Below are 23,106 nucleotides of genomic sequence, written 5' to 3' on the forward strand. Positions count from 1 at the left end.
CATCTGACCATATGACATTCTTCCAATCTTCTTCTGGATCATCCAAATGCTCTCTAGCAAACTTCAGACGGGCCTGGACATGTACTGGCTTAAGCAGGGGGACATGTCTGGCACTGCAGGATTTGAGTCCCTGGCGGCGTAGTGTGTTACTGATGGTAGGCTTTGTTACTTTGGTCCCAGCTCTCTGCAGGTCATTCACTAGGTCCCCCCGTGTGGTTCTGGGAGTTTTGCTCACCGTTCTTGTGATCATTTTGACCCCACGGGGTGAGATCTTGCGTGGAGCCCCAGATCGAGGGAGATTATCAGTGGTCTTGTATGTCTTCCATTTCCTAATAATTGCTCCCACAGTTGATTTCTTCAAACCAAGCTGCTTACCTATTGCAGATTCAGTCTTCCCAGCCTGGTGCAGGTCTACAATTTTGTTTCTGGTGTCCTTTGACAGCTCTATGGTCTTGGCCATAGTGGAGTTTGGAGTGTGACTGTTTGAGGTTGTGGACAGGTGTCTTTTATACTGATAACAAGTTCAAACAGGCGCCATTAATACAGGTAACGAGTGGAGGACAGAGGAGCCTCTTAAGGAAGAAGTTACAGGTCTGTGAGAGCCAGAAATCTTGCTTGTTTGTAGGTGACCAAATACTTATTTCCCACCATAATTTGCAAATAAATTCATTAAAAATCCTACAATGTGATTTTCTGGATTTTTTTCTCATTTTGTCTGTCATAGTCGAAGTGTACCCATGATGAAAATTACAGGCCTCTCTCATCTTTTTAAGTGGGAGAACTTGCACAATTGGTGGCTGACTAAATACTTTTTTGCCCCACTGTATATATGTTTGTGCGTGTGTGTGTGTGTGAGCTACCATTTCTACTCCAGTGAAATGTGACACTTTGTGATTGGCCATTTAAGATTGGGATTCGGCTTCTGATTGGTCGGTAGTGAGACCAGTAGGATTCTGACACACACACACACACGCACCTGTTGTGCTCGTCAGAGGAGACTGTGTTATCAGTTGTGTGTGGCAGTGAGACAGAACAGAGGAGATGCAGAACAGAGTGTGACCAGTGGACAGGAGAGACAGAACAGAGGAGAGACTGGAGAGAGGAGAGACAGAACAGAGGAGAGACTGGATACAGGAGAGACAGAACAGAGGAGAGACTGGATACAGGAGAGACAGAACAGAGGAGAGACTGGAGAGAGGAGAGACAGAACAGAGGAGAGACTGGAGAGAGGAGAGACAGAACAGAGGAGAGACTGGAGAGAGGAGAGACTGGAGAGAGGAGAGACAGAACAGAGTGTGACCAGTGGACAGGAGAGACAGAACAGAGTGTGACCAGTGGACAGGAGAGACAGGACACTGCGTGACTAGTGGACAGGATAGTGTGTGACCAGCAGAACAGTTTGTGACGAGGGTTATTCTCTATCAGCATCATCACCATGCGGTTCTGTGTGGTTCTAGTAGCCGTGGTTCTGGTTCTCCATGTGTCCCGGACCGAGACGGCGGAGGAAACCAGTCCAGAACAGACCGACGCAGCGGAACAAGAGACGGAGCCGGAGAAGAAAGAGAAAACGACTGAGATAGAGGAGGAGAAGGACGTCATGGTTCTACACATCAATAACTTCCAAAGGGCCCTGAGTGAAAACAAGTTCCTGCTGGTTGAGTTCTGTGAGTAGCAACATAGTGAAGGTTAAGGTTAGTTACCTAGTCATTTGGTTAGGGTTAGTCACCCAGTCATCTTGGGTTAGGGTTAGTTACCTAGTCATTTGGGTTAGGGTTAGGGTTAGTCACCTAGTCATCTGGGTTAGGGTTAGGGTTAGGGTTAGTCACCTAGTCATCTGGGTTAGGGTTAGTCACCTAGTCATCTGGGTTAGGGTTAGTCACCCAGTCATCTTGGGTTAGGGTTAGTCATCTAGTCATCTTGGGTTAGGGTTAGTCACCTAGTCATCTTGGGTTAGGGTTAGTCACCTAGTCATCTTGGGTTAGGGTTAGTCACCCAGTCATCTTGGGTTAGGGTTAGTCACCTAGTCATCTGGGTTAGGGTTAGGGTTAATCACCTAGTCATCTTGGGTTAGTGTTAGGGTTAATCACCTAGTCATCTGGGTTAGGGTTAATCACCTAGTCATCTGGGTTAGGGTTAGTCACCTAGTCATCTGGGTTAGGGTTAGTCACCTAGTCATCTGGGTTAGGGTTAGTCACCTAGTCATCTTGGGTTAGGGTTAGTCATCTAGTCATCTTGGGTTAGGGTTAGTCACCTAGTCATCTGGGTTAGGGTTAGGGTTAGTCATCTAGTCATCTTGGGTTAGTGTTAGGGTTAGTCACCTAGTCATCTGGGTTAAGGTTAGTCATCTAGTCATCTGGGTTAGGGTTAGGGTTAGTCACCTAGTCATCTGGGTTAGGGTTAGTCATCTAGTACTCTTGGGTTAGGGTTAGTCACCTAGTCATCTTGGGTTAGGGTTAGTCACCTAGTCATCTTGGGTTAGGGTTAGGGTTAGTCACCTAGTCATCTGGGTTAGGGTTAGGGTTAGTCAGCTAGTCATCTGGGTTAGGGTTAGTCACCTAGTCATCTTGGGTTAGGGTTAGTCACCTAGTCATCTTGGGTTAGGGTTAGTCATCTAGTCATCTTGGGTTAGGGTTAGGGTTAGTCACCTACTCCTCTTGGGTTAGGGTTAGGGTTAGTCACCTAGTCATCTTGGGTTAGGGTTAGGGTTAGTCACCTAGTCATCTTGGGTTAGGGTTAGTCACCTAGTCATCCTGGCCAGTTGTACAATTAATTTCAAACCTTCTCTTCATCCTCATGACTCTATGACTCTCTACCCTAACCCTCGTCATCTCTCAGGACCCTTATTTGTTTTACTCCCTGACCTTAACACTCGTCATCACTAAGGACCCTTATCAGCTGAATGTTCACATGTTCTCTCCAACTGTAGCACGTGTAAATTCTCCCAGGGCTACCTCTACTTGAGGTTAAGGTTAGGAGGAGCTACCAGGGCTACCAGGGCTATCTCTACCTGAGGTTAAGGTTAGGAGGAGTTACCAGGACTGCCTCTACCTGAGGTTAAGGTTAGGAGGAGTTACCAGGGCTACCAGGGCTACCTCTACCTGAGGTTAAGGTTAGGAGGAGTTACCAGGGCTGCCTCTACTTGAGGTTAAGGTTAGGAGGAGTTACCAGGGCTAGCTCTACCTGAGGTTAAGGTTAGGAGTTACCAGGGCAATCTCTACCTGAGGTTAAGGTTAGGAGGAGTTACCATGGCTACCAGGGCTGCCTCTACCTGAGGTTAAGGTTAGGAGGAGTTACCAGGGCTACCAGGGCAATCTCTACCTGAGGTTAAGGTTAGGAGGAGTTACCATGGCTACCAGGGCTATCTCTACCTGAGGTTAAGGTTAGGAGGAGTTACCAGGGCTGCCTCTACCTGAGGTTAAGGTTAGGAGGAGTTACCATGGCTACCAGGGCTATCTCTACCTGAGGTTAAGGTTATGAGGAGTTACCATGGTTACCAGTTTAGCCTCAACTGACTCTGGATCTGATCTGGTATATTTGCATTTTATCATTAATTTGCCATATGCAATTGTGTGTGTGTGTGTGTGTGTGTGTGTGTGTGTGTAGATGCTCCGTGGTGTGGTCACTGCCGTCAGTTGGAGCCGGTGTATGTGGAGGCAGCGGGGGTGTTGAAGGGAGAGAGAAAGGAGGGAGAGAGCGAGGGATACCGTCTAGCTAAAGTGGATGCTGCAGAGGAGAAGGAGCTGGCGGAAGAGTATGATGTCGGAAGTTTCCCAACCATCAAACTGTTCACCGACGGAGACAGAAACAACCCCATCGACTTCACTGGTAATAACCTCTAGCCCCTGACCACTGACCTCTGACCTCTAACCCTACTGACCCTAAACCTAACCATCAAACTGTGTGTGTTTTAGGGAAGAGGACAGTGCAGGGTATTGTCCAGTGGTTGAAGAGGCGGTCAGGTCCTAGTGCCGTGGTGTTAGAGACGACTGATGCCGCTTCAGAACACATCAGCCTTCACAACGTTACAGTGCTGGGGTTCTTCACTGTGAGTACCCTGACCCCTGGTCTCCAACCCTAACCCTGACCCCTGGTCTCCAACCCTAACCTGTCCCCTGGTCTCCAACCCTGACCCTGACCCCTGGTCTCCAATACTGACCCTGGTCTCCAACCCTGACCCCTGGTCTCCAACCCTGACCCTGACCCATGGTCTCCAACCCTAACCCTGACCCCTGGTCTCTAACCCTGACCCTGACCCCTGGTCTCCAACCCTGACCCTGACCCCTGGTCTCCAACCCTGACCCTGACCCCTGGTCTCTAACCCTGACCCTGACCCCTGGTCTCTAACCCTGACCCTGACCCCTGGTCTCCAACCCTAACCCCTGGTCTACAAGCCTGACCCCTGGTCTCCAACCCTAACCCTGACCCCTGGTCTCCAACCCTAACCCTGACCCCTGGTCTCCAACCCTAACCCTGACCCCTGGTATCCAACCCTAACCCTGACCCCTCGTCTCCAACCCTAACACTGACCCCTGGTCTCCAACCCTGACCCTGACCCCTGGTCTCTGACCCTGACCCTGACCCCTGGTCTCTGACCCTGACCCCTGGTCTCCAACCCTAACCCTGACCCCAGGTCTCCAACCCTGACCCTGACCCCTGGTCTCTAACCCTAACCCTGACCCCTGGTCTCCAACCCTAACCCTGACCCCTGGTCTCCAACCCTAACCCTGACCCCTGGTCTCCAACCCTAACCCTGACCCCTGGTCTCTAACCCTGACCCTGACCCCTGGTCTCCAACCCTGACCCCTGGTCTCCAACCCTGACCCTGACCCCTGGTCTCCATCCCTAACCCTGACCCCTGGTCTCCAACCCTAACCCTGACCCCTGGTCTCCAACCCTGACTCTGACTACTGGTCTCTGACCCCTGGTCTCCAACCCTGACCCTGACTCTGGTCTCTAACCCTAACCCTGACCCCTGGTCTCCAACCCTAACCCTGACCCCTGGTCTCCAACCCTAACCCTGACCCCTGGTCTCCAACCCTAACCCTGACCCCTGGTCTCCATCCCTAACCCTGACCCCTGGTCTCCAACCCTGACCCTGACCCCTGGTCTCCAACCCTGACCCTGACCCCTGGTCTCCAACCCTAACCCTGACCCCTGGTCTCCAACCCTGACCCTGACCCCTGGTCTCCTACCCTAACCCTGACCTCTGGTCTCCAACCCTAACCCTGACCCCTGGTCTCCGACCCTGACCCTGACTACTGGTCTCTGACCCCTGGTCTCCAACCCTGACCCTGACCCCTGGTCTCTAACCCTGACCCCTGGTCTCCAACCCTAACCCTGACCTCTGGTCTCCAACCCTAACCCTGACCCCTGGTCTCCGACCCTGACCCTGACTACTGGTCTCTGACCCCTGGTCTCCAACCCTGACCCTGACCCCTGGTCTCTAACCCTGACCCTGACCCCTGGTCTCCAACCCTAACCCCTGGTCTCCAACCCTAACCCTGACCCCTGGTCTCCAACCCTAACCCTGACCCCTGGTCTGCAACCCTAACCCCTGGTCTCCAACCCTAACCCTGACCCCTGGTCTCCAACCCTAACCCTGACCCCTGGTCTCCAACCCTAACCCTGACCCCTGGTCTCCAACCCTAACCCTGACCCCTGGTCTCCAACCCTAACCCTGACCCCTGGTCTCTAACCCTGACCCTGACCCCTGGTCTCCATCCCTAACCCCTGGTCTCCAACCCTGACCCTGACCCCTGGTCTCCATCCCTAACCCTGACCCCTGGTCTCCAACCCTAACCCTGACCCCTGGTCTCCAACCCTAACCCTGACCCCTGGTCTCCAACCCTAACCCTGACCCCTGGTCTCCGACCCTGACCCTGACTACTGGTCTCTGACCCCTGGTCTCCAACCCTGACCCTGACCCCTGGTCTCCAACCCTGACCCTGACCCCTGGTCTCCAACCCTAACCCTGACCCCTGGTCTCCAACCCTAACCCTGACCCCTGGTCTCCAACCCTAACCCTGACCCCTGGTCTCCAACCATGACCCCTGGTCTCCAACCCTAACCCTGACCCTGACCCCTGGTCTCCAACCCTGACCCTGACCCCTGGTCTCCAACCCTGACCCTGACCCCTGGTCTCTGACCCTGACCCCTGGTCTCCAACCCTAACCCTGACCCCTGGTCTCCAACCCTGACCATGACCCCTGGTCTCCAACCCTAACCCTGACCCCTGGTCTCCAACCCTAACCCTGACCCCTGGTCTCCAACCCTAACCCTGACCCCTGGTCTCCAACCCTGACCCTGACCCCGACCCCTGGTCTCCAACCCTGACCCTGAACCCTGGTCTCCAACCATGACCCCTGGTCTCCAACCCTAACCCTGACCCTGACCCCTGGTCTCCAACCCTAACCCTGACCCTGACCCCTGGTCTCCAACCCTAACCCTGACCCCTGGTCTCCAACCCTGACCCTGAGCCCTGGTCTCCAACCCTAACCCTGAGCCCTGGTCTCCAACCCTAACCCTGACCCCTGGTCTCCAACCCTAACCGTGACCCTGACCCCTGGTCTCCAACCCTGACCCTGACCCCTGGTCTCCAACCCCAACCCTAACCCTTTGACCTCTAATCCCTGACGTCTGTATGTCTGTCTGTCTGTCTGTATAAAGACTATAGCGTCTGTACAGCAGTCTGAACATTAGACTAGAGACTATAGTGTCTGTACAGTAGTCTGAACATTAGACTAGAGACTATAGTGTCTGTACAGCAGTCTGAACATTAGACTAGAGACTATAGTGTCTGTACAGCAGTCTGAACATTAGACTAGAGACTATAGTGTCTGTACAGCAGTCTGAACATTAGACTAGAGACTATAGTGTCTGTACAGCAGTCTGAACATTAGACTAGAGACTATAGTGTCTGTACAGCAGTCTGAACATTAGACTAGAGACTATAGTGTCTGTACAGCAGTCTGAACATTAGACTAGAGACTATAGTGTCTGTACAGCAGTCTGAACATTAGACTAGAGACTATAGTGTCTGTACAGCAGTCTGAACATTAGACTAGAGACTATAGTGTCTGTACAGCAGTCTGAACATTAGACTAGAGACTATAGTGTCTGTACAGCAGTCTGATCATTAGACTAGAGACTATAGTGTCTGTACAGCAGTCTGAACATTAGACTAGAGACTATAGTGTCTGTACAGCAGTCTGAACATTAGACTAGAGACTATAGTGTCTGTACAGCAGTCTGAACATTAGACTAGAGACTATAGTGTCTGTACAGCAGTCTGAACATTAGACTAGAGACTATAGTGTCTGTACAGCAGTCTGAACATTAGACTAGAGACTATAGTGTCTGTACAGCAGTCTGCACATTAGACTAGAGACTATAGTGTCTGTACAGCAGTCTGAACATTAGACTAGAGACTATAGTGTCTGTACATAGTCATCTACATTAGATTTTACTTTTGATTATTCAGGTTCACCGTCACCATTTCCCAGTTGATTTGAATGTTGTAAATCCCCGTGTAATTCTCAGTGTAAATCCCAGTGTAAGAACAGTTTAAAGCCTCAAAAGACGATCCAACTTCAGAGCTGCCAACTCGCATCTGACCTTCTATCTCACGCGTCTGACCCTCTTCTCTTATATCTGAACATTTTAAGGCCTACACCTATAGAACCAGCCATCATACCTTCATCAGAACACCCTAGTCAGGTCAATACCAACTAAACAGGCCTACACCAATAGAACAATTTAGCATTAACACTGGAGTGATAGATGTGCAAGAAGAAATACTGGGTTGCAAAAGTGAAATAAGATAAATAACAATATGGGGATGAGGTAGTTGGATTGGCTATTTACAGATGGGCTGTGTACAGGTGCAATGATTGGTAAGCTGCTCTGACAGCTGATGCTTAAAGTTAGAGAGGGATATATAAGACTCCAGCTTCAGTGATTTTTGCAATTTGTTCCAGTCATTGGCAGCAGAGAACTGGAAGGAAAGGAGGCCAAATGAGATGTTAGCTTTAGGGGTGACCAATGAAATATACCTGTTGGAGGGCATGCTACGGGTTGGTGTTGCTATGGTGACCAGTGAGCTGACATAAGGCGGGGCTTCACATAGTAAAGACTAAAAGATGACCTGGAGCCAGTGGGTTTGGCAACGAATACGTAGCGAGGGCCAGCCAACGAGAGCATACAGGTCAGAGTGGTGGGTAGTGTATGGGGCTTTGGTGACAAAACGGATGGCACTGTGATAGACTGCATCCAATTTGCTGAGTAGCGTGTTGGAGGCCATTTTGTAAATGACATCACCGAATTCAAGGATCGGTAGGATAGTCCGTTTTACGAGGGTATGTTTGGCATCGTGAGTGAAGGAGGCCTTGTTGCGAAATAGGAAGCCGATTCTAGATTTATTAAAGTGACCATTATTAAAGTGGCCAGTGATTTAAAGTCTATGTATATAGGCAGCAGCCTCTAATGTGCTAGTGATGGCTATTTAACAGTCTGATGGCCTTGAGATAGAAGCTGTTTTTCAGTCTCTCGGTTCCCGCTTTGATGCACCTGTACTGACCTCGCCTTCTGGATGATAGCGGGGTGAACAGGCAGTGGCTCGGGTGGCTGTTGTCCTTGATGATCTTTTTGAGCTTCCTGTGACATAGGGTGCTGCAGGTGTCCTGGAGGGCAGGTAATTTGCCCCCGGTGATGCGTTGGGCAGACCGCACGACCCTCTGGAGAGCCCTGCAGTTGCGGGAGGTGCAGTTGCCGTACCAGGCGGTGATACAGCCCGTTAAAAATGCTCTCAATTGTGCATCTGTAGAGGTTTGTGAGTGTTATAGGTGCCAACTTGACACAACTATGGGAAGCATTGCAGTCAACATGTGCCAGCATCCCTGTGGAGCACTGTCGACAACTTGTAGAGTCATGCCCTGACGGATTGAGGCTGTTCTGAGGACAAAAGGGGGTGCAACTCAACATTAGGAAGGTGTTCTTAACTAACCAAATGTTAGTGCATCGAGTCGTATCTCATCGAAACAAACCGTATCGATTCTTCCTCTAATCTAACCAAATGTTAGTGCATCGAGTCGTATCGCATCGATTCATCCTCTAATCTAACCAAATGTTAGTGCATCGAGTCGTATCGCATCGATTCTTCCTCTAATCTAACCAAATGTTAGTGCATCGAGTCGTATCGCATCGATTCATCCTCTAATCTAACCAAATGTTAGTGCATCGAGTCGTATCGCATCGATTCATCCTCTAATCTAACCAAATGTTAGTGCATCGAGTCATATCGCATCAATTCATCCTCTAATCTAACCAAATGTTAGTGCATCGAGTCGTATCGCATCGATTCATCCTCTAAACCAAATCACACCAATATGTTTGAAACTAAATTGAACGTATTGTTCCTGTTTCATATCAGAGCCCATGTGTCTAGTACAGATGTCTGTCTGTCTGTCTGTCTGTCTGCTCTATATATAATCTATCTGTCTGTCAGCTCTATATATAATCTATCTGTCTATCTGATCTGTCCACCAGAGTCTGGAGAGTGAGGAGGTCAAGGTGTTCTATAGTGTTGCCATGGAGATGGTTGACATGGTGTTCGGGGTGACAACCAGTCCAGAGGTCTTCCAGAAATATGAAGTAAAGAACAACAGAGTGGTGCTGTTCAAGAAGGTGAGGAGCTCTGACCTCTAACCCCTGACCGCTAACCCCTGACCTCTAACCCCTGACCTCTAACCCCTGACCTCTAATGTGTGTGTGTGTGTGTGTGTGTGTGTGTGTGTGTGTGTGTGTGTGTGTGTGTGTGTGTGTGTGTTAGTTTGACGAGGGCAGGGTAGACCTGTCTGTGTCTGAGGAGGAGAAGGTGGGTAAAGAGGAGCTGACTGTCTTCATCAGGACCAACAGTCTGGAGCTGGTCATAGAGTTCAACGAGCAGGTACACACACACACACACACACACGAACACACACGAACACATACACATACACATACACATACACATACACATACACATACACATACACATACACATACACACACATAAACACAGCCTATTGAGTGTGTTGTGTCTGTCTATCCTGCAGAATGCAGATAAGATCTTTGGTTCAAAGGTTCACACCCACACCCTCCTGTTCATCAACTCTACAGTCCAGGAGCAGAAGAGCCTTCTGACTGAATACAGCACCGTGGCCAGGGACTTCAAGGGCAAGGTATTATACTATACACAACTATAGAAATACTGCTATACATTTATATAATGGATGGGTCTAATCCTGATTGGTTAAAACCGCATTCCAGCCGGCGTCTATTCCACAAGTTACCAGCGGCTAAATCTATAATGTTAAAATGTCTATGTTCCATCTGACTCCGCAATCCACTGCCTCTTCAGCCCGGCCAGGCAATTTATAAACTTGATCTCCACTAGTCTTTTAGACTGTCATTTAGTTCTCAACAGCAGAGATTTGTATAAACCTGTCTGTCTCTCTGACATATGCAACATTTTTTCAATATTCAAATTTGATCTCCAGTCATTTTTTTATTTTATTCATTTCACCTTTATTTAACCAGGTATTTATATATATAACCCTAACCCTTTATTTAACCAGGTATTTATATATATAACCCTAACCCTTTATTTAACCAGGTATTTATATATTATATATAACCCTAACCCTTTATTTAACCAGGTATTTATATATTATATATAACCCTAACCCTTTATTTAACCAGGTATTTATATATTATATATATAACCCTAACCCTTTATTTAACCAGGTATTTATATATTATATATATAACCCTAACCCTTTATTTAACCAGGTATTTATATATTATATATAAAGTTGAGAACAAGTTCTCATTTACAACTGCGACCTGGCCAAGATAAAGCAAAGCAGTGCGACACAAACAACACAGAGTAACACATGGAATAAACAAAACATACAGTCAATAACACAATGGAAACATCTATATATAGTGTACAGTCAATAACACAATGGAAACATCTATATATAGTGTACAGTCAATAACACAATGGGAAAAAAAGAAAGCAAATGGCGTGAGGAGGCAATAAAATAATAAATAGGCCATAGTAGTTAAGTAATTACAATTTAGCAGATTAACACTGGAGTGATAGATGAGCTGATGATGATGTGCAAGTAGAGATACTGGTGTGCAAAAGAGAAGAAAAGTAACTCAAAACAGTATGGGGATGAGGTAGGTAGATGGGCTATTTCCAGATGGACTATGTACAGCTGCAGTGATCATTCAGCTGCTCAGATTTGATATGAACTCCTAACATCTCGCTTGGGGCAGTGAATTTCGCTACACTCGCATTAACATCTGCTAACCATGTGTATGTAACAAATAAAATTTGATTTGATTTGATTTGAATTAAACTGCCTCCTGTCGGCCTAACATCTCCAACAGGGCAGTGAATTAAACTGCCTCCTGTCGGCCTAACATCTCCAACGGGGCAGTGAATTAAACTGCCTCCTGTCGGCCTAACATCTCCAACGGGGCAGTGAATTAAACTGCCTCCTGTCGGCCTAACATCTCCAACGGGGCAGTGAATTAAACTGCCTCCTGTCGGCCTAACATCTCCAACGGGGCAGTGAATTAAACTGCCTCCTGTCGGCCTAACATCTCCAACGGGGCAGTGAATTAAACTGCCTCCTGTCGGCCTAACATCTCCAACGGGGCAGTGAATTAAACTGCCTCCTGTCGGCCTAACATCTCCAACGGGGCAGTGAATTAAACTGCCTCCTGTCGGCCTAACATCTCCAACGGGGCAGTGAATTAAACTGCCTCCTGTCGGCCTAACATCTCCAAAGGGGCAGTGAATTAAACTGCCTCCTGTCGGCCTAACATCTCCAACGGGGCAGTGAATTAAACTGCCTCCTGTCAGCCTAACATCTCCAACGGGGCAGTGAATTAAACTGCCTCCTGTCGGCCTAACATCTCCAACGAGGCAGTGAATTAAACTGCCTCCTGTCGGCCTAACATCTCCAACGGGGCAGTGAATTAAACTGCCTCCTGTCGGCCTAACATCTCCAACGGGGCAGTGAATTAAACTGCCTCCTGTCGGCCTAACATCTCCAACGGGGCAGTGAATTAAACTGCCTCCTGTCGGCCTAACATCTCCAACGGGGCAGTGAATTAAACTGCCTCCTGTCGGCCTAACATCTCCAACGGGGCAGTGAATTAAACTGCCTCCTGTCGGCCTAACATCTCCAACGGGGCAGTGAATTAAACTGCCTCCTGTCGGCCTAACATCTCCAACGGGGCAGTGAATTAAACTGCCTCCTGTCGGCCTAACATCTCCAACGGGGCAGTGAATTAAACTGCCTCCTGTCGGCCTAACATCTCCAACGAGGCAGTGAATTATTTTGTTTTACATTTATTTAACTAGGCAAGTCAGTTAAGAACAAATTCTTATTTTCAATGACGGCCTAGGAACTTAACTGCCAATCTGGGCTAGACAATCTGGACCCTCTCTTTCTAAAATTATCTGCCAAAATTGTTGCAACCCCTATTACTAGCCTGTTCAACCTCTCTTTCGTATCGTCTGAGATTCCCAAAGATCCCCTCTTCAAAGGGGGAGACACTCTAGACCCAAATTGCTACAGACCTACAGTATATCGATCCTAACCTGTCTTTCTAAGGTCTTTGAAAGCCAAGTTAACAAACAGATTACTGACCATTTCGAATCCCACCATACCTGCCACGCTCTAGGTTCTAAACGACATCATAACAGCCATCGATAAGAGACATTACTGTGCAGCCGTATTCATCGACCTGGCCAAGGCTTTCGACTCTGTCAATCACAACATTCTTATTGGCAGACTCGACAGCCTTGGTTTCTCAAATGATTGCCTCGCCTGGTTTACCAACTACTTCTCTGATAGAGTTCAGTGTGTCAAATCGGAGGGCCTGTTGTCCGGACCTCTGGCAGTCTCTATGGGTGTGCCACAGGGTTTAATTCTCGGGCCGACTCTCTTTTCTGTATACATCAATGATGTTGCTCTTGCTGCTGGTGATTCTCTGATCCACCTCTACGCAGACGACACCATTCTGTATACTTCTGGCCCCTCCTTGGACACTGTGTTAACTAACCTCCAGACGAGCTTCAATGCCATACAACTCTCCTTCCGTGGCCTCCAACTGCTCTTAAACGCAAGTAAAACTATATGCATGCTATTCAATCGATCACTGCCCGCACCTGCTCGCCCGTCCAGCATCACTACTCTGGACCGCTCTGACTTACCTGGGTGTCTGGTTAGACTGTAAACTCTCCTTCCAGACTCACATTAAGCATCTCCAATCCCAAATTAAATCTAGAATCGGCTTCCTATATCGCAACAAAGCATCCTTCACTCATGCTGCCAAACATACCCTCGTAAAACTGACCATCCTACCGATCCTCGACTTCGGTGATGTCATCTATAAAATAGCCTCCAACACTCTACTCAACAAACTGGATGCAGTCTATCACAGTGCCATCCGTTTTGTCACCAAAGCCCCATACACTACTACCTGTACGCTCTCGTTGGTTGGCCCTCACTCGTCACCAAACCCACTGGCTACAGGTTATCTACAAGTCTCTGCTACGTAAAGCCCCGCCTTATCTCAGCTTACTGGTCACCATAGCAGCACCCACTCGTAGCACGCGCTCCAGCAGGTATATCTCACTGGTCACCCCCAAAGCCAATTCCTCCTTTGGTCGTCTTTCCTTCCAGTTCTCTGCTGCCCATAACTGGAACAAATTGCAAAAATCTCTGAAGCTGGAGACTCACATCTCCCTCACTAGCTTTAAGCACCAGCTGTCAGAGCAGCTTACAGATCACTGCACCTGTACATAGCCCATCTGTAAACAGCCCATCTATCTACCTATACTGGTATTTATTTATTTATTTTGCTCCTTTGCACCCCAGTATCTCTACCTGCACATTCATCTTCTGCCGATCTACCATTCCAGTGTTTAATTGCTATATTGTAATTACTTCGCCACCATGGCCTATTTATTTCCTAACTTACCTCATTTGCATTCACTGTATATAGACTTTTTGTTTTCTTTTGTTCTACTGTATTATTGACTGTATGTTTTGTTTATTCCATGTGTAACTCTGTGTTGTTGTATGTGTCGAATTGCTACGCTTTATCTTGGCCAGGTCGCAGTTCTCAACTAGTCTACCTGGTTAACCTGGTTAAATAAAGGTGAAATAAAAATAATTAAAAAAAATATACAGTATACTACTACAGTATTCTACTACACACTACTATATACAGTATACTACTACTACTATATACAGTATACTACTACTACACACTACTATATAAAGTATACTACTACTACACACTGCTATATACAGTACACTACTACTACACACCACTATATAAAGTATACTACTACTACTATATACAGTATACTACTACACTATACTACTACACACTACTATATACAGTATACTACTATATTCAGTACATTGTTCATCAGCAGATTGTCATGGTTTTTCAAGGTTTTCCTTGGTATGGGCATTGACGTGTGTGTGTGTGTGTGTGTGTGTGTGTGTGTGTGTGTGTGTGTGTGTGTGTGTGTGTGTGTGTGTGTGTAGGTATTGTTCATAATTATAGATGTAACGGGACCAGTCAGTCATGTCCTGAAGTACTTCGGTCTTTCCGAGGGCGACGCCCCCGCTGTACGCATCATCAACACCGACACCGCCAAGAAGTTCGCTCTGATTGGACAGATAAAGGCCGCCACACTCCAAACGTTCTGTCAGGGAGTTCTGGACGGAACCGTGAAGGTAAACAATCACCCAAACAATCATATCACTCCTACTACTAGCGCTAGCTAATCACATAACACATACTACTAGACTTAGCCAATCCCATCACTCCTGACCATACTGCCAACGTATCATATCACTCCTACTACTAGACTTAGCCAATCCCATCACTCCTGCTACTAGACTTAGCCAATCACATCACTCCTACTACTAGACTTAGCCAATCACATCACTCCTACTACTAGAGCTAGCCAATCACATCACTCCTACTACTAGAGCTAGTCATTCACATCATTCCTGACCCTACTGCCAACGTATCACATCACCCCTACTACTAGAGCTAGCCAATCACATCACCCCTACTACTAGAGCTAGCCAATCACATCACCCCTACTACTAGAGCTAGCCAATCACATCACTCCTACTACTAGAGCTAGCCAGTCACATCACTCCTACTAATAGAGCTAGCCAGTCACATCACTCCTACTACTAGAGCTAGCCAGTCACATCACTCCTACTGCTAGAGCTAGCCAATCACAATACTCCCACGTACCCCTACAGCCACACAGGGTGTAAAGTTTAGAGGTCAGGATTAGGGTCTAATTGTTTGTTATGGTTCCAGGCCCACTTTCTCAGTGAGGATGTACCTGAGGACTGGGATAAGGGTCAGGGGTTAGGGGTCAGGAGTTTAAGGTTAGAGGTCAGGGGTTAGAGGTTAGTGGTCAGGGGTTAGAGATCAGAGATTAGTGGTCAAGAGTTAGAGATGAGAGGTTATGGGTTAGAGGTCAGGGGTTAGAGGTTATGGGTTAGAGGTCAGGGGTTAGAGGTTAGAGTATAACTGTGTGTTGTGGTTACAGTCTCACCTGCTGAGCGAGGAGGTACCAGAAGACTGGGATAAAGGACCCGTTAAAGTTCTGGTCGGGAAGAACTTTGAGGCTGTCGCCCTCGACAACAACAAGAATGTCTTCGTAGAGTTCTGTAAGTCAACTATTCCTGTATCAATCATCAGCAGTTCAACGTCCAAGGCGTGGCATAATAAATCCTCTCTGTACTACAGATTACTGCTAAAATAAAGGAAGCACTTGAGTAAATGAGGATACAAAGTATATTGAAAGCAGGTGTGCAGGTGTGGTTCCTGAGTTAATTAAGCAATTAACATCCCATCATGCTTAGGGTCACGTATAAGAATGCTGGGCAGGCCATTATTTTGGCCACCGTGGCTCTGCTCCCATAGGATGACACTGCCCCCATCCACAGGGTATGAGTGGTCGCTGAATGATGTAAACCATATGCCATGGCCGTCTCAGTCACCAGAGCTACAATTGAACACTTACGGTTCTGGAAGGGCGGAGTCAGTGTTTTCCAACGTCAACAAAAAAACTCTTTATTGTGAAAGAATGGTGTCGCATCCCTCCGACAGAGTTCCAGACACCTGTAGAATCTGAGGTGAAGCTGTTTGGCTGGTCGTCGTGGTGAAGACTTATTAACCCACCATCTTGGTGTTTCCTCTATTTAGCCAGTTACCTGTTACCTGTCGCTAGTGGTGTTTCCTCTATTTTGCCAGTTACCTGTCGCTAGTGGTGTTCCCTCTATTTAGCCAGTTACCTGTCGCTAGTGGTGTTCCCTCTATTTAGCCAGTTACCTGTCGCTAGTGGTGTTTCCTCTATTTTGCCAGTTACCTGTCGCTAGTGGTGTTTCCTCTATTTTGCCAGTTACCTGTCGCTAGTGGTGTTCCCTCTATTTAGCCAGTTACCTGTCGCTAGTGGTGTTTCCTCTATTTAGCCAGTTACCTGTTACCTGTTGCTAGTGGTGTTTCCTCTATTTAGCCAGTTACCAGTTCCCTGTCACTAGTGGTGTTTCCTCTATTTAGCCAGTTCCCTGTCGCTAGTGGTGGTTCCTCTATTTAGCCAGTTCCCAGTTACCTGTCGCTAGTGGTGTTTCCTCTATTTAGCCAGTTACCTGTTACCTGTCGCTAGTGGTGTTTCCTCTATTTAGCCAGTTACCAGTTCCCTGTCGCTAGTGGTGTTTCCTCTATTTAGCCAGTTACCTGTTACCTGTCGCTAGTGGTGTTTCCTCTATTTAGCCAGTTACCTGTTACCTGTCGCTAGTGGTGTTTCCTCTATTTAGCCTGTTACCTGTCGCTAGTGGTGTTTCCTCTATTTAGCCTGTTACCTGTCGCTAGTGGTGTTTCCTCTATTTAGCCTGTTACCTGTTACCTGTCGCTAGTGGTGTTTCATCTATTTAGCCAGTTACCTGTTACCTGTCGCTAGTGGTGTTTCCTCTATTTAGCCAGTTCCCTGTTACCTGTCGCTAGTGGTGTTTCCTCTATTTAGCCTGTTACCTGTTACCTGTCGCTAGTGGTGTTTCCTCTATTTAGCCTGTTACCTGTCGCTAGTGGTGTTTCCTCTATTTAGCCTGTTACCTGTCGCTAGTGGTGTTTCCTCTATTTAGCCTGTTACCTGTCGCTAGTGGTGTTTCCTCTATTTAGCCAGTTACCTGTCGCTAGTAGTGTTTCCTATATTTAGCCAGTTACCTGTTACCTGTCCCTAGTGGTGTTCCCTCTATTTAGCCAGTTACCTGTTACCTGTCGCTAGTGGTGTTTCCTCTATTTAGCCAGTTACCTGTTACCTGTCGCTAGTGGTGTTTCCTCTATTTAGCCTGTTACCTGTTACCTGTCGCTAGTGGTGTTCCCTCTATTTAGCCAGTTACCTGTTTCCTGTCGCTAGTGGTGTTTCCTCTATTTAGCCAGTTACCAGTTACCTGTCGCTAGTAGTGTTTCCTCTATTTAGCCAGTTACCTGTTACCTGTCGCTAGTGGTGTTCCCTCTATTTAGCCAGTTACCTGTCGCTAGTGGTGTTTCCTCTATTTAGCCAGTTACCTGTTACCTGTCGCTAGTGGTGTTCCCTCTATTTAGCCAGTTACCTGTTACCTGTCGCTAGTGGTGTTTCCTCTATTTAGCCAGTTACCTGTTACCTGTCGCTAGTGGTGTTCCCTCTATTTAGCCAGTTACCTGTCGCTAGTGGTGTTTCCTCTATTTAGCCAGTTACCTGTCGCTAGTAGTGTTTCCTCTATTTAGCCAGTTACCTGTTACCTGTCGCTAGTGGTGTTTCCTCTATTTAGCCTGTTACCTGTCGCTAGTGGTGTTTCCTCTATTTAGCCAGTTACCTGTTACCTGTCGCTAGTGGTGTTCCCTCTATTTAGCCAGTTACCTGTCGCTAGTGGTGTTTCCTCTATTTAGCCAGTTACCTGTCGCTAGTGGTGTTTCCTCTATTTAGCCAGTTACCTGTCGCTAGTGGTGTTCCCTCTATTTAGCCAGCTCCCTGTTACCTGTCGCTAGTGGTGTTTCCTCTATTTAGCCAGTTACCTGTTACCTGTCGCTAGTGGTGTTTCCTCTATTTAGCCTGTTACCTGTCGCTAGTGGTGTTTCCTCTATTTAGCCTGTTACCTGTCGCTAGTGGTGTTTCCTCTATTTAGCCTGTTACCTGTCGCTAGTGGTGTTTCCTCTATTTAGCCTGTTACCTGTCGCTAGTGGTGTTTCCTCTATTTAGCCTGTTACCTGTCGCTAGTGGTGTTTCCTCTATTTAGCCAGTTACCTGTTACCTGTCGCTAGTGGTGTTTCCTCTATTTAGCCTGTTACCTGTCGCTAGTGGTGTTTCCTCTATTTAGCCTGTTACCTGTCGCTAGTGGTGTTTCCTCTATTTAGCCTGTTACCTGTCGCTAGTGGTGTTTCCTCTATTTAGCCAGTTACCTGTTACCTGTCGCTAGTGGTGTTTCCTCTATTTAGCCTGTTACCTGTCGCTAGTGGTGTTTCCTCTATTTAGCCTGTTACCTGTCGCTAGTGGTGTTTCCTCTATTTAGCCAGTTACCTGTCGCTAGTAGTGTTTCCTATATTTAGCCAGTTACCTGTTACCTGTCCCTAGTGGTGTTCCCTCTATTTAGCCAGTTACCTGTTACCTGTCGCTAGTGGTGTTTCCTCTATTTAGCCAGTTACCTGTTACCTGTCGCTAGTGGTGTTTCCTCTATTTAGCCTGTTACCTGTTACCTGTCGCTAGTGGTGTTCCCTCTATTTAGCCAGTTACCTGTTTTCCTGTCGCTAGTGGTGTTTCCTCTATTTAGCCAGTTACCAGTTACCTGTCGCTAGTAGTGTTTCCTCTATTTAGCCAGTTACCTGTTACCTGTCGCTAGTGGTGTTCCCTCTATTTAGCCAGTTACCTGTCGCTAGTGGTGTTTCCTCTATTTAGCCAGTTACCTGTTACCTGTCGCTAGTGGTGTTCCCTCTATTTAGCCAGTTACCTGTTACCTGTCGCTAGTGGTGTTTCCTCTATTTAGCCAGTTACCTGTTACCTGTCGCTAGTGGTGTTCCCTCTATTTAGCCAGTTACCTGTCGCTAGTGGTGTTTCCTCTATTTAGCCAGTTACCTGTCGCTAGTAGTGTTTCCTCTATTAGCCAGTTACCTGTTACCTGTCGCTAGTGGTGTTTCCTCTATTTAGCCTGTTACCTGTCGCTAGTGGTGTTTCCTCTATTTAGCCAGTTACCTGTTACCTGTCGCTAGTGGTGTTCCCTCTATTTAGCCAGTTACCTGTCGCTAGTGGTGTTTCCTCTATTTAGCCAGTTACCTGTCGCTAGTGGTGTTCCCTCTATTTAGCCAGTTCCCTGTTACCTGTCGCTAGTGGTGTTTCCTCTATTTAGCCTGTTACCTGTTACCTGTCGCTAGTGGTGTTTCCTCTATTTAGCCAGTTACCTGTTACCTGTCGCTAGTGGTGTTTCCTCTATTTAGCCTGTTACCTGTCGCTAGTGGTGTTTCCTCTATTTAGCCTGTTACCTGTCGCTAGTGGTGTTTCCTCTATTTAGCCTGTTACCTGTCGCTAGTGGTGTTTCCTCTATTTAGCCTGTTACCTGTCGCTAGTGGTGTTTCCTCTATTTAGCCTGTTACCTGTCGCTAGTGGTGTTTCCTCTATTTAGCCTGTTACCTGTTACCTGTCGCTAGTGGTGTTTCCTCTATTTAGCCTGTTACCTGTCGCTAGTGGTGTTTCCTCTATTTAGCCTGTTACCTGTCGCTAGTGGTGTTTCCTCTATTTAGCCTGTTACCTGTTACCTGTCGCTAGTGGTGTTTCCTCTATTTAGCCAGTTACCTGTTACCTGTCGCTAGTGGTGTTTCCTCTATTTAGCCAGTTACCTGTTACCTGTCGCTAGTGGTGTTTCCTCTATTTAGCCAGTTACCTGTTACCTGTTGCTAGTGGTGTTTCCTCTATTTAGCCAGTTACCTGTTACCTGTCGCTAGTGGTGTTTCCTCTATTTAGCCAGTTACCTGTTACCTGTCGCTAGTGGTGTTTCCTCTATTTAGCCAGTTACCTGTTACCTGTCGCTAGTGGTGTTTCCTCTATTTAGCCAGTTACCTGTTACCTGTCGCTAGTGGTGTTTCCTCTATTTAGCCAGTTACCTGTTACCTGTCGCTAGTGGTGTTTCCTCTATTTAGCCAGTTACCTGTTACCTGTCGCTAGTGGTGTTTCCTCTATTTAGCCAGTTACCTGTCGCTAGTGGTGTTTCCTCTATTTAGCCAGTTACCTGTCGCTAGTGGTGTTTCCTCTATTTAGCCAGTTACCTGTCGCTAGTGCTGTTTCCTCTATTTAGCCAGTTACCTGTCGCTAGTGCTGTTTCCTCTATTTAGCCAGTTACCTGTCGCTAGTGCTGTTTCCTCTATTTAGCCAGTTACCTGTCGCTAGTGGTGTTTCCTCTATTTAGCCAGTTACCTGTCGCTAGTGGTGTTCCCTCTATTTAGCCAGTTACCTGTCGCTAGTGGTGTTTCCTCTATTTAGCCAGTTACCTGTCGCTAGTGGTGTTTCCTCTATTTAGCCAGTTACCTGTCGCTAGTGGTGTTTCCTCTATTTAGCCAGTTACCTGTCGCTAGTGGTGTTTCCTCTATTTAGCCAGTTACCTGTCGCTAGTGGTGTTTCCTCTATTTAGCCAGTTACCTGTTACCTGTCGCTAGTGGTGTTTCCTCTATTTAGCCAGTTACCTGTCGCTAGTAGCTAGCTAAGTGTAAGTTGAGCTAGCTAGCGAACGTTAGCTAAAGATAGTGTGCCTGTGTGTAGATGCCCCATGGTGCGGTCACTGTAAGGAGCTGGCTCCAGTCTGGGAGAAGCTGGCAGAGAAGTAACCCAAACCCTAACTAGCTAGCGAACGTTAGCTGAAGATAGTGTGCCTGTGTGTAGATGCCCCATGGTGCGGTCACTGTAAAGAGCTGGCTCCAGTCTGGGAGAAGCTGGCAGAGAAGTACGCTGACCGGGATGACATCATCATTGCCAAGATGGACGCCACGACCAATGAGGTGGAGGGAGTTTCTGTGTCTGGCTTCCCTACACTACGATACTACCCTGCTGGAGAAGACAGCAAGGTAACCTTTAACCCTTATCCTCTGACCCTGGAGGGAGTCACACACAATCTATCGGAAGGATAGAAAGACTACACTGTCACACCTCTATCACAAACTTGTCTGTGTGTTGGAGAGCAATGAGGAAGAGATTTGAACAGTCAGGCATCATGATAAAAACCAGTCACACCTGAAAGTCTGTCTACTATAACAATACCCTATGTCTCTCTCTCTCTGTGTGCGTGTGTGTAGGAGGTAGAGTACAGTGGGACCAGAGACTTGGAGACGTTTGCTATGTTCCTGGACAATGGAGGACAGCTTCCGAAGGTGGAAGAGGAGGATGATGAAGAGGAGGTGACTAATTATGCAAACCCCTCCCACTCTAAGCTCTTCTGACCAATCCCCTGTCACTGTTAATACAAACCCCTCCCACTACAGCTCTCTTGACCAATCCCCTCTCTCCTTCTGACAGGTCACTGATGAGTCATCGCCACCGCCAGCCAATGAGACGTCTAAAGACGAGCTGTAAAGGACCGAACCAATCAAGAGTAGTTTATTGGTTTCTATGGTTTCTCTTGGTTTAATAATAAAAGTGATTTGATTCTGAAGTCTGGAGTGGCGAGTCTTTATAGAGGAGACAAGGAGAGGAAACAAGGATAGACAACTAGGAGAGGAGACGACGAGAGCAAACAACTTTAGACTGTTGAGATGCACACAGAGATAGAGACACACACAGATATAGGGACACACAGAGATAGACACACACATAGAGAGACACACAGACACATAGAGAGACACACAGACACAGATAGAGACGGACAGAGACACAGACGGACAGAGACACAGACGGACAGAGACACAGACGGACAGAGACACAGACGGACAGAGACACAGACGGACAGAGACACAGACGGACAGAGACACAGACGGACAGAGACACAGACGGACAGAGACACAGACGGACAGAGACACAGACGGACAGAGACACAGACGGACAGAGACACAGACGGACAGAGACACAGACGGACAGAGACACAGACGGACAGAGACACAGACGGACAGAGACACAGACGGACAGAGACACAGACGGACAGAGACACAGACGGACAGAGACACAGACGGACAGAGACACAGACGGACAGAGACACAGACGGACAGAGACACAGACGGACAGAGACACAGACGGACAGAGACACAGACGGACAGAGACACAGACGGACAGAGACACAGACGGACAGAGACACAGACGGACAGAGACACAGACGGACAGAGACACAGACGGACAGAGACACAGACGGACAGAGACACAGACGGACAGAGACACGAGACGGACAGAGACAGAGACGGACAGAGACAGAGACGAGAGACAGAGACAGAGACAGAGACAGAGACAGAGACAGAGACAGAGACAGAGACAGAGGACAGAGACAGAGACAGACACAGACAGAGATCAATTCAAATGTTATTTGTGCCATGCGCTGTATACCTAACCGATCTGCTATACAGACCTTACTGGGAAATGTTTACTAACAAGCCAATTAACCAACAATGCAATTTTAACAAGAAAAAATATAAATAAAATAAATATAAAGGCAGCCTAGTGGTTAGAGCAGGTAGCCTAGTGTTAGAGCAGGTAGCCTAGTGGTTAGAGCAGGTAGCCTAGTGGTTAGAGCAGGTAGCCTAGTGGTTAGAGCAGGTAGCCTAGTGGTTAGAGCAGGCAGCCTAGTGGTTTAGCAGCAGGTAGCCTAGTGGTTAGAGCAGGTAGCCTAGTGGTTAGAGCAGGTAGCCTAGTGGTTAGAGCAGGTAGCCTAGTGGTTAGAGCAGGTAGCTAGTGGTTAGAGCAGGTAGCCTAGTGGTTAGAGCAGGTAGCCTAGTGGTTAGAGCAGGTAGCCTAGGGGTTAGAGCATTAGCCTAGTGGTTAGAGCAGGTAGCCTAGTGGTT

The 23,106-nt window shown here is 47.6% G+C and overlaps 1 protein-coding gene across 2 annotated transcripts; it reads left to right on the top strand.

Annotated features, from left to right (window-relative positions):
* Positions 1–970: 970 nt before the first annotated feature.
* Positions 971–21,773, top strand: LOC109887000 (protein disulfide-isomerase A2). 2 transcript variants are annotated; one of them, XM_031819305.1, is made up of 11 exons: positions 971–1,664; positions 3,604–3,825; positions 3,912–4,045; positions 9,544–9,681; positions 9,827–9,943; positions 10,092–10,217; positions 14,622–14,813; positions 15,653–15,773; positions 21,008–21,189; positions 21,418–21,519; positions 21,638–21,773. In XM_031819305.1, the coding sequence occupies exons 1-11, from the start codon at positions 1,436–1,438 to the stop codon at positions 21,692–21,694; spliced, it is 1,620 nt and encodes a 539-aa protein (XP_031675165.1). In that variant the 5' UTR covers positions 971–1,435; the 3' UTR covers positions 21,695–21,773. The 2 variants fall into 2 exon arrangements, with proteins under 2 accessions (XP_031675165.1, XP_031675166.1); XM_031819306.1 differs by lacking the exons at positions 21,008–21,189; positions 21,418–21,519; positions 21,638–21,773 and adding an exon at positions 20,888–20,969 and having other exon boundaries at positions 1,011–1,664.
* The last annotated feature ends 1,333 nt before the right edge of the window (positions 21,774–23,106 follow it).

This window comes from Oncorhynchus kisutch, unplaced genomic scaffold, assembly GCF_002021735.2.
Source record: "Oncorhynchus kisutch isolate 150728-3 unplaced genomic scaffold, Okis_V2 scaffold2036, whole genome shotgun sequence".
NCBI classification, from domain to species: domain Eukaryota; kingdom Metazoa; phylum Chordata; class Actinopteri; order Salmoniformes; family Salmonidae; genus Oncorhynchus; species Oncorhynchus kisutch.